This window comes from Tursiops truncatus, chromosome 2 (genome assembly GCF_011762595.2).
Source record: "Tursiops truncatus isolate mTurTru1 chromosome 2, mTurTru1.mat.Y, whole genome shotgun sequence".
Classification (NCBI taxonomy): domain Eukaryota; kingdom Metazoa; phylum Chordata; class Mammalia; order Artiodactyla; family Delphinidae; genus Tursiops; species Tursiops truncatus.
In genome coordinates this window covers 115373279-115386511 of record NC_047035.1, presented here as the reverse complement: position 1 = coordinate 115386511, position 13233 = coordinate 115373279, and the positions used below count along the sequence as shown (strand labels likewise).

The 13233-nt window shown below is 56.1% G+C and overlaps 1 protein-coding gene across 1 annotated transcript in view; it reads right to left on the bottom strand.

Moving 5' to 3' along the window:
* The window catches only part of CCDC33 (coiled-coil domain containing 33), a 119455-nt gene that overhangs the window by 77013 nt on the left and 29209 nt on the right, over positions 1-13233 (bottom strand). The window contains 2 exon segments of the mRNA XM_033850047.2: positions 1109-1157; positions 1159-1243. Of these exon segments, the coding sequence (XP_033705938.1) occupies positions 1109-1157; positions 1159-1243 (134 nt within the window).

Below are 13233 nucleotides of genomic sequence, written 5' to 3'. Positions count from 1 at the left end.
CCCTTTACAGGCAGAAGAAAATTCTGGGGCTTGACCTAGAACTAGCTTCTTCCCCTTTTCCTGGCGCTCCTCTTCACCCCTTTTCTCTCTCCTTTTCCACCGTCTTTAACAGCTGGCTTTCTGCTCTTTGTGAGGTAGACAGGGAGCTCTAAGTCCCTGGCAAGATTTTCAAGGGCAGAGGTAAAGCATGTCATCTGAGGTGTGTCACTGGCAAGACGGGAGCCTGGGGCTCTTCTGACTAGATATGACCAGAGACATCACGGGCACCTGCGAGTCTGTGCTGACAGTGCCTGATGCCGGTACCCACAGCTGTCCTGTCATCAGCCAGCCAATATTCCTGTGTGCCTGGCTTGAGTTCTCACCTGAGAGTGGAAATCAGGTGGGCCCCCAGTGTGGAAAACACAAGTGTGCACACTTATGTGTGTACACTGGTACCTTAAATTGCCTGCAGTGTCAGCATTTGCCGAAACACAGGGACTGGAAAGCCTTCTGGGGGTGGCGGAGTGAGAACTATTAGACAGTTTCTATGACAGCAGCCCCCGACTTTGGAAGCACAGACGCACTACTGTCTGACAGTGGGCAGTTCCCGGGGAGGACTAGACAGGATATGAAGCCATTCTAGGGAAGCAGCTAGAGCTCAGGAGCTATACTGAGAGCATGGAATGCTGATCCTAGGTTCCCCCCACTTACTGATTACTTGAGTTGAGCCTGTGATATAAGTTCCCTGAACCTCAGTGTTCTCATCTAAGCAATGGGAGCAGCATTGCTCCTCTTGGGAGGGGAGATCCAACGAGCAACGCATGGGGATGTGCCAGGAAGCTGTAATGTGCCATTTCAGTGGGAGACGGTGGTAATAACAACCATGAAAATAATAACAAGGGTCGTAAAATAGATAAGCTTTCATTGTCTGGAAAATTCATTTATGTGGAACAACTCATTTTTCGAGCAGGCTGGGGAGATGAGGCGTGACAGCATTATGATTTTTTTCCTTTAAAGTGCTTTTAACTGAGCCCAAGGAGACATTCAGGTGGCTTCCAGCTGCGTTGAGAGGGAGGCTGGTTCTGCCCTGCACCCCTCCTAAGCCCCGCCTGCCCCCTCACCGCCTCACCTTCACGCCCCGCATCCTCAGCTTGGATCTCCCCTTTGACCGTGTCCCCCCCAGATGGGGGCTTTGCTGGGCTCCGAGGGCACAGATGTGACTGCCTTGGAACTCTGGTTCTTCGCTGCCTCACATGTGGTTTTCCTGGGGAGGGGTGGGGCAGGCAGAGTCAGAGGGAGGGTGCCCTGCCTGTTGCTCCCCCCCCGCCCCCACACTTCACTGTCCATAATTCTGAGCAAAGAGTGGACAGGGCATGAATTGCTCCCTGTCAGGCAGAGACACTCATGTCATCCCAGGCCCAGGGAACGCCAGGCCTCTCTCCTCGGCTGCCCTACCTGCCCGGGTGACCAAGGCACCAGAGGATGAGGGTGGGGGTGGAAGAGGAGGGAGACGCCTAGCCTGTCTGACTTCCCGCCCCCGGCCAGGTCAGGGCTTCCCAGCCTGAGTGCACAGACTCCCATGTTGATTCTCTTCTCGAGGTTCTGTTTGGTGGGAGGAGGTCTCTGGGCAGGGCAGCTGTGCAGTGCCCACCTGGTTGACCTCTCCTTTAACTTTCATCTCCCCAAGCTTCTGGCCCAGCTACCCGGCTCTGAACCTTTTCAATGGGGTACACACGCGCCACTATCTTCTGCAGCAGCCTTCTGCGGCCCTGCGTGCAGGGTCCCGGGCAGGGCACGTGGAGCTGGGCACGGGGCAGGGCAGGGGCTGGTGAGGGGTTTCAGGCCTGCAAGCCTTCAAGGCCCTGCAGGGTGAGGCTGTCCCAGGTGAGGTGGGAGCTTGGGCCTTCTGCATCCCAGCACATCCCCCAGGGGTCTGGGATGTGTCCCCGAGATCCTGAGCCATCGAACAGTTCGGTGAGAGAGTTCATGTTTCTTCTGTTGAGGAGGTTGTTATATCAGGGCTGTAAGCGGTGCTGCTACTTTAACTGCAGCATCATGGGTGAGGACTCGTCTCAGAGAGCCTTGGCAGGGGGAGCCGCACCACACACTCGCGAGGGAGAAGCATCGTGGACAAATGGTACCCCAGGGTGGGCAGCAGAAATGGCGTCCATACCAGCCCTTGGCCCCCACCCCCAGATGCCCCTAAAGAGAGCGTGGGGCAGGCAAACTGGCCCAGAAGCTCAGACCCAATGTGTCCCACGTGTTAGCAGCCCCAACCTTGATCCTTCCCATCCCAGCTTGTTCCTCTCTTCCAGGAAACCCTCTGGGACCCCCTGGCCCTCACTGCTCCCTCTCTCCTCTTGACTTGAGTGGCCTGGATCTTTCCTTCTAACCATTACAGCCCTACTCCTGTGGACACCCATTCTTGTGGGAGTCCTGTATTCAAACTCCAGGGGTCAACTAAGGATTCCCCTCTGCTGAGAGGCAGTATGACATGGTGATGATGACAACGGGGTCCCTGGAGTTAGACCACTTGGGTTCCAAATCCCAGCTCTAACTCGTGAGTAGCTGTGTGACTTTGGGCGAGGTTCATAACCTTGCTGTGATTTACCTCCTTCATCTGTGAAATGGGGACGGTAACGCAGGGTTGTTGTGGGCATGAAGTGAATTAATATGTGTGAAGTACCTGAGACATTGTTAGATACCATGAGAGTGTTAATAATAATAATAGTAGTAGTAGTAATAATAATAATAATTTTAATTGCCCCAGGTCTGGCGTCTCCCTATCTTGATCCCCAACTCTGGGTCTGCAACTGGGGGTCTCTGGCTGCTGTGACCAAGGTAAGTCACAGCAAAGAATACCCAGAAAGAGTACAGGCTTTGGAGTCACACTGACTGGTTTCCAGCCCACAGTTCTCTTCCGGCCAGGTCCCCTCCTGTCTCTGAGCCTCAGTTTCCTCTTCTGTAAGTAGTACCTCCCTCCGAGGGTTGGTTATAAGGACTGAGGAGAAAGCATGTTAAGCTCTGGCACACAGAAGGCCCCCATTCATGTTATTCCCTCATTTGTGATACAAAACAACCTGGGCAGGGCTTCCCTGGTGGCGCAGTGGTTGAGAGTCCGCCTGCCGATGCAGGGGACACGAGTTCGTGCCCTGGTCCGGGAAGATCGCACATGCCGTGGGACGGCTGGGCCCGTGAGCCATGGCCGCTGAGCCTGTGCGTCCGGAGCCTGTGCTCCTCAACGGGAGAGGCCCTCGTACCGCAAAAAACAAACAAACAAAAACAACCTGGGTGTGTCCAAAGCCACCTGACTGAGGGCAGCGTGAAGGGGAAAGGGATGCACTGCGGGAGGGCTGAGGTGACAAGGGGTGTGTTGCCCAGAGAGCTGGAGCGATGGAGCCCGCCAGACTTGGTGCCCACCCAGACACAGCCATCACTTCCCCACACCTGCAAAGCGGGTCCCTCTGGCCCAGGGCTGTGCGGGAGGCTGCCAGGCTGGAGAGAACAAGGCAGTGAGGCTGGTGGGTGGTGGAGCCCAGCCTGCCGATGCTCTTCAGGCCCCTTCCTCCCGGCTCCGTGACCTCTGCTAACTGAGGGGTGTGACCTGGACCCCTCCACCTGCCACTCTGCTCTGGTTCCCCCTCTGCCAGCCGCCCCCCAATGTCAGAGGCCTCAGAGCTCTCAGCAGCCTCCCGCCAGCCCCCATTCCACCTGCTCTGTTCTTTCTCCATGACTCCCTTCCTCTGGGAAGCAGGAACTGGGCTCCACAGAGGACAGAGGGCGGAGAGCAGCGGAACGGCAGAAGCACTAAGCGGAGACGCTTGCAATGATGCATGTGAGGAGGATGTCAGACCTTCCACACCCTAACAGCAAGCTTGCTCCTGCAGGGCGCGTGGTATTTGCATCCCTGGGGGCTTCTCGGTGCAAGGAGAGGACAGAATCGGGGGTGAGCGATGGACTTAAGTCACAGCAGTGCAGTGACACAGTTCAGGTTGGAGCCCATGACCCCAACTTGCCAGCCTGTCTTCCACTCTCCTGATGTCTTCAGCCCCTTGTCCCCTCCCCTGGGCATCTGGCAGGAGGAATTCCAGGTGGAAAGAGACGGGGAAGGGCAATGGACAAGGCTAAGGGAGTCTGCTGGTGCTGACTTCGCTCAGGCATAGAAAGAGTTAAGCAAGCCCTTCCCTCAACACACACCACAGAGGTGGGGGGGGGGGGGCTAGGTGAGCAGAGAAGAAATAACTCTGGAGGGGTGAGGCCCCAGGGGAAAGAGGAAGCTTTTAGCAGGTGGAGGGAGGCTGTCAGAGTAATGGCTTTTCTTGGCACAGCTGACTCCTCTGGGCCTTGATGTTATTCTAGAAACGAGAGCTAGAGGGGCCTCTGATTCCTCACAGAATTGGAGAAGGGGAGCAGCTCACACCCTGCTCTCAGCCCCCATTCTGTGCCCTCTGCTGGCACAAGAGAAGCTGAGTTCTAGGGTCCCTCAGGCCTCTGATGGAGCTCGGGTCTCCCAGTGCAGTCTCAGAGCCCAAGGGGCCTCTCTGGGACCTGCCTCCACACAGCCGCCTGCAAGCCTGAGATCCTCCCTCCCTGTCCCTAAAGCCCTGGCCTCGCTCTAGCAGGGGCCCGGGAGGAGCTGCCAGGTGCTGCCCGCTGCCCTGAGGCTCAGACTTATTCCAGCCATGGGAGCAGGGCAGCCACCCCAGGATGGAACCGGGCTTGGGCTCAGAGGCACAGTGCGGTAGTCCCGGGTCCAAAGGTGCAGGAAATGTGACCCCCGCTTCAACCCAGCCCACCCCTCAGGGCACTGGAGGGGTGTGTGTATGTTTGACAAACTCCAGCCAGGCCCAAGCACAGCTGTGAGTGGGAGGGGAGAAGGACTGGGCTTTCCTTCTGTGAGGTCAGAACTAAGGAGAACATGTTGTCTGGTTCCCAGGGGCTGCAGCTGTGAGTGGAGGTGAGCACTGGAAACGCATGGGATGTTGATGGAGAAAGAGGGCAGGCTTCTGAGGTGCTCCCCACCCTCCACTGTCCTCTGAAGGCCCCCTAGGGCACACACCTCATGGGTGGAACCTGTGTGCCACTGTCCCTGTGTCCAGGAAGTCTCCCCTCGCTCCTCTCTTTCCCCTCCCCCATTACAAGCGCATATGTGCATGCATGGATGTGTGTGGACATACACACACATACACATGCACAGGATGCCCCAGAGAGGTTTGTGTGCCACACTGTACCCAATCTCTGTACACAGTCCCCAGTCTACCAGCCCTCAAGCTGCCGCCACGGTCTCTAAGCCCACCTCCTGCTCTGCCTGTCCTCTTGGTCTTCCACATTCCTCAAAGCATCAGAGCACGAACAACTGTCAAGGTCCGGCCTCCTCCTGGGCAGGGCTTTGGAAGGATGCAGGCCACCTGTGTGCCAATCCCAGGGCAGCCCCTGGGAGATCATGGGAAAGGGGAGCACCCCAATCTGGGTCTGTTCTGGCTGCTGGGGTCCTGGCTGGGCAGGGTCCTGAATCCTGAAAGACCAGAGGGATATTCCCAGAAGCCCTGGGGAAAGAGGTGGCTGGGTAGATGGAGAAGGATATGATGGAGGGCAGAACCTTTAGGTGGGTGGGTGGCAGAACAAGAGGTCTTGTGACTTTTTGACCTGTCCTCCACAGCCCTGCTGCTCTCTCCCAGGGAAACTTAGAGGGAGGTGGGGGAACACGTTCAGATTAAGATTCTACAGGCCTAGCACAGGGAGATCAGCTCGGTGCTTTGTGACCACCTAGTGGGGTGGGATAGGGAGGGTGGGAGGGAGGGAGACGCAAGAGGGAAGAGATATGGGGATGTATGTATATGTATAGCTAATTCACTTTGTTATACAACAGAAACTAACACACCATTGTAAAGCAATTATACTCCAATAAAGATGTTAAAAAAAAAAAAAAGATTCCTGCCGGCCACATGCTGGTGTGTCATGATTGGGCCTTATCCTGTCCTGAGGAGGCAGGGCAATTCCGTTCTACCTGGACCCTCCATGCAGGTCTCTGAGCCAGGAAGGCCAGCCTCCCTCATCCGCTGAAGTCTAAGAGGCACCCAGACTCCCAGGTCACAGGCCTACCTCTATCCCTGGAAGGCACAGAAAAACCCCATGACCTCCTCCTCCCCCAGAGGCCCAGCCTTGTGCAACAGGGACAAAATGGGAGAGTTGACCTCTGCAGAGATGGTCATCTGAACGGGCTGGTCAAAGGCTGGATTCTTGTGTTGCTGACCCTGCCTGGGCTGGACCAGGGAAGGAATGTTTCCTGGAGGAAGCAGGGTTTGAATAGTTGGAAAGGAGGACCTTCCCAATCGGAGGATAGAGCCTGAGGCTCAGAGGCGCCATGAGCTCATGGGCAGCTCTGGGGAGGGGCTGGCTGGCCCATCTAGGGTCCGTGGGTTGGGAGCATGGGTTGGAGTAGTGAGAGAGGAAAGCGAGGCTTGTGGGCCTCCCTTACCCCATTCCCTCTCCAGCCCCTTCTCTCCACACCCAAATGCGTCATCTTCTGAGGCCAGACAGGCAGGAGGGAAAACCCCCGGCCGTCACAGGACCAGAGGATAGCTGGGCATAGCTGGGCAAGAAGATGCGGCCTGAGGCTCCATGAAGGAGGAGCTGAGATCTGAGGCAGGGAGTGTCTGGTCTGAAGCTCCCTTCTCTCGCCTCTCCCACTTCACCAGACAGCAGCCCATCCATGGCACTCCCCACTCCATGACTGCCTCTCCCCAGCCCCCAGTGCATCTGGTCCTTGTGGGTTTTGAGCTCTTGGGAGGCTGCCACTTAAAGGCATGAGCGGGGCTGCTATTCTCAGCAAAGTGATGGGCTCTCGTCCTAGGTTTCATTTATTAATTGGACTCTAATGAACCATCACTGATTGTTGATGGTGCTACACCGCTACAGGCGGGCCTCAAGTTAGAGAACTGAGGTGTGACGGGGGTGTAAACCGGAGGCCAGCCATCTCGCAACCACACGGGCGTGGCTCCTCCCCTGCACTTTCCTGCAGGGAGTGGGGACTGCTCTAGAAATCAGAAACGGCACATTCCAAGGAACTCTGAGAGCAGCACTCTGGCAAAGGGAAAAATCTTTCTGTAAAACCCAGAACGCTCCCCACATCTCTACCCACACATCATCTGAAATAGTCCTGCTGTTCTCAGGGGAGCCCCTTCTGGTCAACAGGCACCCCTCCGCATGGCATCTCAGAAAGGCAGCAGGGCAGGGATAGCCTTTCCATATGGTCCAGGGGAAAACCAGAGCCCACAGAGCTTTGTGACTGGTCCAAAGTCAGACTCAAGCCCCAGTCTGTCAGGCACTATCACATCCTTTATCCTCTCCAGAGGAGAACTTCCTTGTTTTCCAGAGAGCCCTTTTTCTCTCTTGAGGCAGGAGATGGTACGGGGCCAAGAAGGGCCCCTGCCTGTGCCATCTGCCGGCCTTTGGAATATCTAGCTGTGGCCTATCCTGTGGCCTAGCTTGGTGGGGGGACCTGGGAGCCATCTCCTCAGGTGGAGGAGAGAGGGTCAGCTGTCAGTCAACACCGTAGCCCTAGGGGATGGAATGACAGCCCCCTTGACAAGGGACAGCCCTGGGTGGGACAACCCCGTGAGATCCACCATGACTTGGAATTCTTCTTGATAGTTCACTCTGAACATCCCCTCTTCTGAGTACCCCCTTTCTCATGGATGCAGCTTTAGAGCAGGAGGAATGTGGGCAGACATACAGGTGAACTTCCCAACCTCAGAAGAATGACTTGAGACGCAGAGCCCTACCTCCTGCCCCCTTCCAAGAGACAGCCTCCCTGAGGGGTCCTGGTACCCAAGTTCTGGGCCTGGAACCTGCTCAGCTGCCTTCTGCCTTGGGAGACTGTGGGCATAGGACATGTGAGTAGTGTCTACCACCACTGCCCTCCTCCCACTAGGCTGTGAACCCCTGGAGGACAGGGATTTGCCTTGTCACTGCTGTAGCTGTTCCCAGCTCCCAGGCTGGGCACAGCGGGACCCAGCAAGTGTTTGCTGAGTGAAGGGAGGGGTGACAGACCCTTGGAAAACCATGTGGAGACGGAGGTAGTCCCTCCTCTCCAGCTCTGTTAGGCCAGCCCCCAGTCCAGACTGCTGGGACCCTGCTTTAAACGCTGGCAGCTCATCAGTACCGCCCTGGAAGCAGCTCTTGGGCTGGGAGGAAGGTTCAGATTCCAAATCCTAGTCCAAACGCATGTCTTCAGATGGAGGAAAGCAGAGCCCAGCTGTGGGGACTGGGGTCCCTTGAGACCCTCGGTCCAGCCTGGGTCCTGGCCTCCATGTCCCTGCCTGGGGCCCTGTGGCTGGATCCTGGGTCTGTTCCTCCTGGCCACACTGACCATCCTGATTGCCCGCAGCTGTAGTCATGGTCTGCGCCCCCCCCACCCCTACCCCAGGCCCTGCTTTGAACGTCCACAGAACACAGCATGCGCACGGCACTCCCCACAGGCCCTGGGGCTGCCTGGGAAGTCAGAAAATGAGAGACGGGGCAGGAAGAGGGGCTGATGGGGGACCACCACTCCCTCCCCTCACTCAGGGTGAACCGCACCTCTGTCTCTACCTTTGTGGGAACAGGGAAGGGGGAGGCCACAGCCTGCCCTCCCCAGAGAGAAAACCGCTCAGCCTTGGGAGCATTCCCGGGCCAGACAGACAGGATTAACGCTCAGGCTCATGGGTTGTGGGTCTGAGTCCTGGCTGTACAGCCTACTGACCGTGCAGGCTCATCCTTTAACAATCTCTGAGCTCAGCTCCCCCCCGATGATCGCTCTCTGTAACGCACAGGTTTCTGGATGGACGAGAAGGCCAGTCTGGGGAAGACTGAGTCTGGGGTGGAGTGTACACTCACCAGTGGGTCCAGGGGCTGGAGCTTAGGAGAAAGGCCTGAGCTGGATCTAGACATCTGGAACCTTCAGAATAGGGGTTGGGGTGGGTAGCCTGGGGTGAGCGAGATCTCCCAGGAGAGCAGAGATGCAGGAGAGAGTCGAGGACTGAGCGGGAACATGGGCATTCACAGGGTACAGGGAGAAAGGACCCCACAGAGGAGTGGGCAGAGAGAGAAGGGGGAATCAGGATGGGAGTGTCCTGGAAGCAAAGAAAGAAGGGGCTTCAAGAAGGGGGATGCCTCTCAGACTCGTATAAATGCTGAGCGGCCGTGGGGCAGTATCTGGCCCCTGGGAGAGGAGGACAGTTGGCGAAGCTGGCTGTGGAGGTTGAGTCTGAGCGGGCTGAGGGGTTCAGGACGGGAAGACGGGAGGTGAGACTCAGATCCAGCTGAGCAGAGGTGTTTGTTCTGCCGGTAAAAACTGGTTGATTTCACATAACAATGTGCATTTCTGACTTCTCTTGAAAAATTGAGAGCACCGACAACCCAAGCCTGCATTCCTCCCTCCTTGGCAGAAATCAGCAGGGGTGCCTGGGGGCTGCTCTCAATGAGCCAGTGCCCTCGGGTTTGCCAGTGGATTCAGCTCTCTACGGCATCATACACCCGGCTGACTTCAGTGTTTTTTAACTGGCTTGGGACTTGAAGGCACTGACCGTGCCATCCCTGGCCATTCCTTCTGGTGGAATCTCATTGTGTGTGTAGGGTTGGGAACAGACAGATATGGGGAGAGCACAAGGGCAGAAGGAGCTGAATTGGAACCCGAACCCTGGCTCCCTGGCCAATGGGTCCCTCCCTCTTCGATAGATGCTAGACCACGGGGCATGTGACCCTGAAGCCAGTAGGGGCCAGGCAAGGGCAGAGCGAAGCCAGACCGAGCCTGGAGGGGGCACCAGGCCTCCTGGTTGCTCATGGTGTCCTGGGAGGGAGGAGGAGCCCCGTCAGCAGCGGCTTTGTCCGTGCTCAGAAATAAGCAAACCAGACAGCCCATGTCTAATGCAATGAGGACAGCAGGAAGGCCTCCACTGGCTTGCCTCATTTCCTGAAATCTCCCCACTAATACTTGCTTCTTTTGGTAAGCATTGTCCTTTCGGGCTGCTCCTCCAGGATTCCAGCAGTCCTCGGGGAGAGCTCAGGCTTTGGGGGCTTGAATAAATGTTTCGGCATGAGAAGACCTCACGGGCCCTTGGCAGAGGGGATGGGGGAACATCTGGAAAGAATCCTGCAGCTTCAGTCTGGCTGGGGGTCTCGGGCCAGCCTCCTTTTAAGCGCTGATGACAGCTGTGTTTATAGCCCTGGGACATGGGGATGTTCTCACTGAACAAAAATTCTGAGGCTCTGAGCCTCAAGGGACTGCCATCATTTGGAACAGGTGCAGGTAGGTCAGGCCACGCCGTAGGCAGGAGGCCCTGCATGGAAGATAAGACCCAGGATTCTCAGGGCCTTCTCTACCACGTGACTCCTCCCACAGGCATCCTGCTGGGAAGGAAGGAGGCTTGGCCTCTGCCAGAGCAAGTGGCCGGTTGTCAAGATGGGGACAGTCATCTTCATCTGCTCCACTCCCACTGGCCATCCATGTGAACTTCGTCAAGTCCCTTCACTGCCCTGGGCCTTGGCCTCCTTGGGTATCACATGGGGCTAATGCAACCTGCCTCCCAGGCCTGCTTTATTAGAGCCAGAGTGCCTGGAGACCCACACTCTGAGTGAGCTCAGTGTGGGACTCAGCAGCAAACGGGGGCTGCTTTTTACTCCCGGTGCCGTCCCATGACCACTGTCACTGTGAGTGTTATTGTTATTTTTGCAAGTCCAACCCTCTGGCTGCTGAGACAATCTCCCAGGTCACCTGTGGTTCATACCGGACCTCCACCTACTTCGCCCAAATTCCTGCCCTCTGGGGCCCTTGGCCAAGGTCCACAGCCAAACAAGGGAAAGTGTGAGCAGGCAGGTCCCAGGAGCGGTCTTCAGACTGGTCACTGGATCGTCTCTGCAAGTCTGGGTTAGGACCCTGATGCCAACATCCCCTTCCAAGGGCAACAGCTACGTAAAGATCGAGGCGGAGAGTGAGGTGGAAAGAGCTTTTGATTTGGGAATCCTGGATCCTGGATTGGGTACCCACTAGTTCTGTGACTTTGGGCAAGTCACAAAAATGCTCTGAGCCTTTGTAACTGCATGTATAAAATGAGGACAATGTTACCTAGTTCATGGGACGGACTGATGATTAAATGATATCACGCACACACTCACACACTTAACGTTCCTTTCTTACTAGGACCTCTGACGAAACTGCCCTACTTTCAATATCTTCTTCAGTTAGTCACCAGGGTCAGGCTCAGTCTGGGGCCAGGGTCAGGGCTCTCAGGCTTATCCAGGAAGGGAAGCAGCCCTTCCCCTTCCAGTACTTGCTCTGTCCCTGCTCATTAGCTCTGGGCAGCAGGCAGTCAGAGAAGAAGCTGCCAGCTGGCAGCCCGGCCATCCAGCCTTTGGCCAAGGGTCAGAAGCCCACAGGCCGCCTCCTGGCTGGCCCCTTCTCCACACTCTGCCTGCTGGGGTACTCCCCACCTGTCAGGACCATTGCCTTCCTGATCCCTGCTGTGCTCTGACAGACAGGTCTCTCTGTGCCAAGCTGGGGGGCAGGTGCTGGGCACTTCTCAGGCCCCAGAGCCTTGAGCCAGGCCCAGACCGCTCAGGGGAGACCCTGGGCCTGACCACTGACCCAGCAGACCTGGATGTGGAATCTGTTGGGCAGTACACCTGGGGCTCTTGTTGCCTCTAAGGAACTGAGTCCGTTTCCCAGGCCAGAGCACAGACCAGCCCGGCAAGCCTGGGACAGCGTGGAGGCCAAGCCTTATATCCTGGCCATGGGAAGGCCAAGACTCAGAGAGGGGCAGCGACTCCCCTGAGGTCACACAGGGAATCAGGGGCTGTGGGCCAGACTCTGGGTTTTCCTGATTCCATTCTGGCTTCTCTCCACTGACATGTGGTTTCTTCTGCTAGGTCTCACATGCCCACTGTGACTCTTACTAAGGATACCCCCTCTCCCTGTGTGATATTAGACCTGTCAGCATCTCCCAGATGGTGGTCTGGCTCCACCATCTCTTGGGACAGGTTCCCAGGTGAGGTATTCAGCATCAAAAGGTAAAGTAACTTTCCCAAAGTCACAGAGCACGCTCAAAACATGACCAGATTCATTCATTCATCTGTGTATTCATTCATTCAACAATTATTAATTGAGAACTTCCTATGTTTCAGAGTCCGTGTTGAAAGTAGGGATAGGATGGTGAAGGAAACAGACCTGGTGGTTGCTCGAGGAACTAGCGGGGGACAATGGGATGAGGCACTGATGAAGAATAAGCCAAGAATCACATCAAAGCCCATGAAACACGTGAAACTGAAGCTGCAACACTGGAGAAGTACACAGTCCCATGGAGGCATGTAATGCGGGAGGATTAGGCCTGATCTGGGAGGTCGGGAGGGCTTCCTTGAGGAGGTGATGACTGAGCTGAGATCCGAAGAGGGGAGGGGAAGAGAGAATGTTCTGGGGGAGGGAGAGTGCAAAGGCCTGGGGTGGGAGGGAAGAGGGTCTGCTCAGAGCATTGAGAGATGTTTGTCCATCGGGTGTGGCTGGAGCAGAGAGAGGGAGGTGGGGTCATGCTGCTGGGGAGCTGGAGGCGCTGACAAAGACCCAACCGTACTGGGCCTAGAATCCTCAAACCCTGAGAGCAATGTGAAGGGTTCAAAGAGTGGGTTCCTCTGGTACTATGGCATCACAGCATCGAATGGTAACCTGCCTTTGAACGGGGTTTGAAGAGGGGCAATATTAGATGTACCAAGAGCAGAACAGTGCAGTAACCTAAGGCGGTGGAGCCGGCAGAGAGAAGTGGATAAATTCAAGATCGGAGAGGAACTGACACGACTTGGCAATGGATTGGATGGGGGCAAAAGAATGTGATTACTGATGCCAGGATGCAGATGAGCTCACACGAAGAGAGAGGATAGAGAAATAAGAGAGACCTAGGGTTGAAACCTGCGACAGGCCGACATCTAATTCCAGGTAGAAGTGTTGAAGAGGTACACATAGAAGAATATAAGAGTAGGGCATCTTGGAAGCCAAGAACAGCAAGGCCCGCCAACACAATCGGTGGTCATGAGGGGTTAATGCCAGAGAGACCGTGAAAGATGAGATACCCATTGGAAGGAGAACTAGGCATGATGATCTCTGGTGACTTCAGAGACGGCTATTTCAGTGGAGAAGTGGGGTCAGGCTGGAAGCAAGTCAATGGCTTAGCTGGAAAGAGGCAGAACCGACCACAAGATGAGCCAAGTGGACCTGTTGGTCTGTCATAG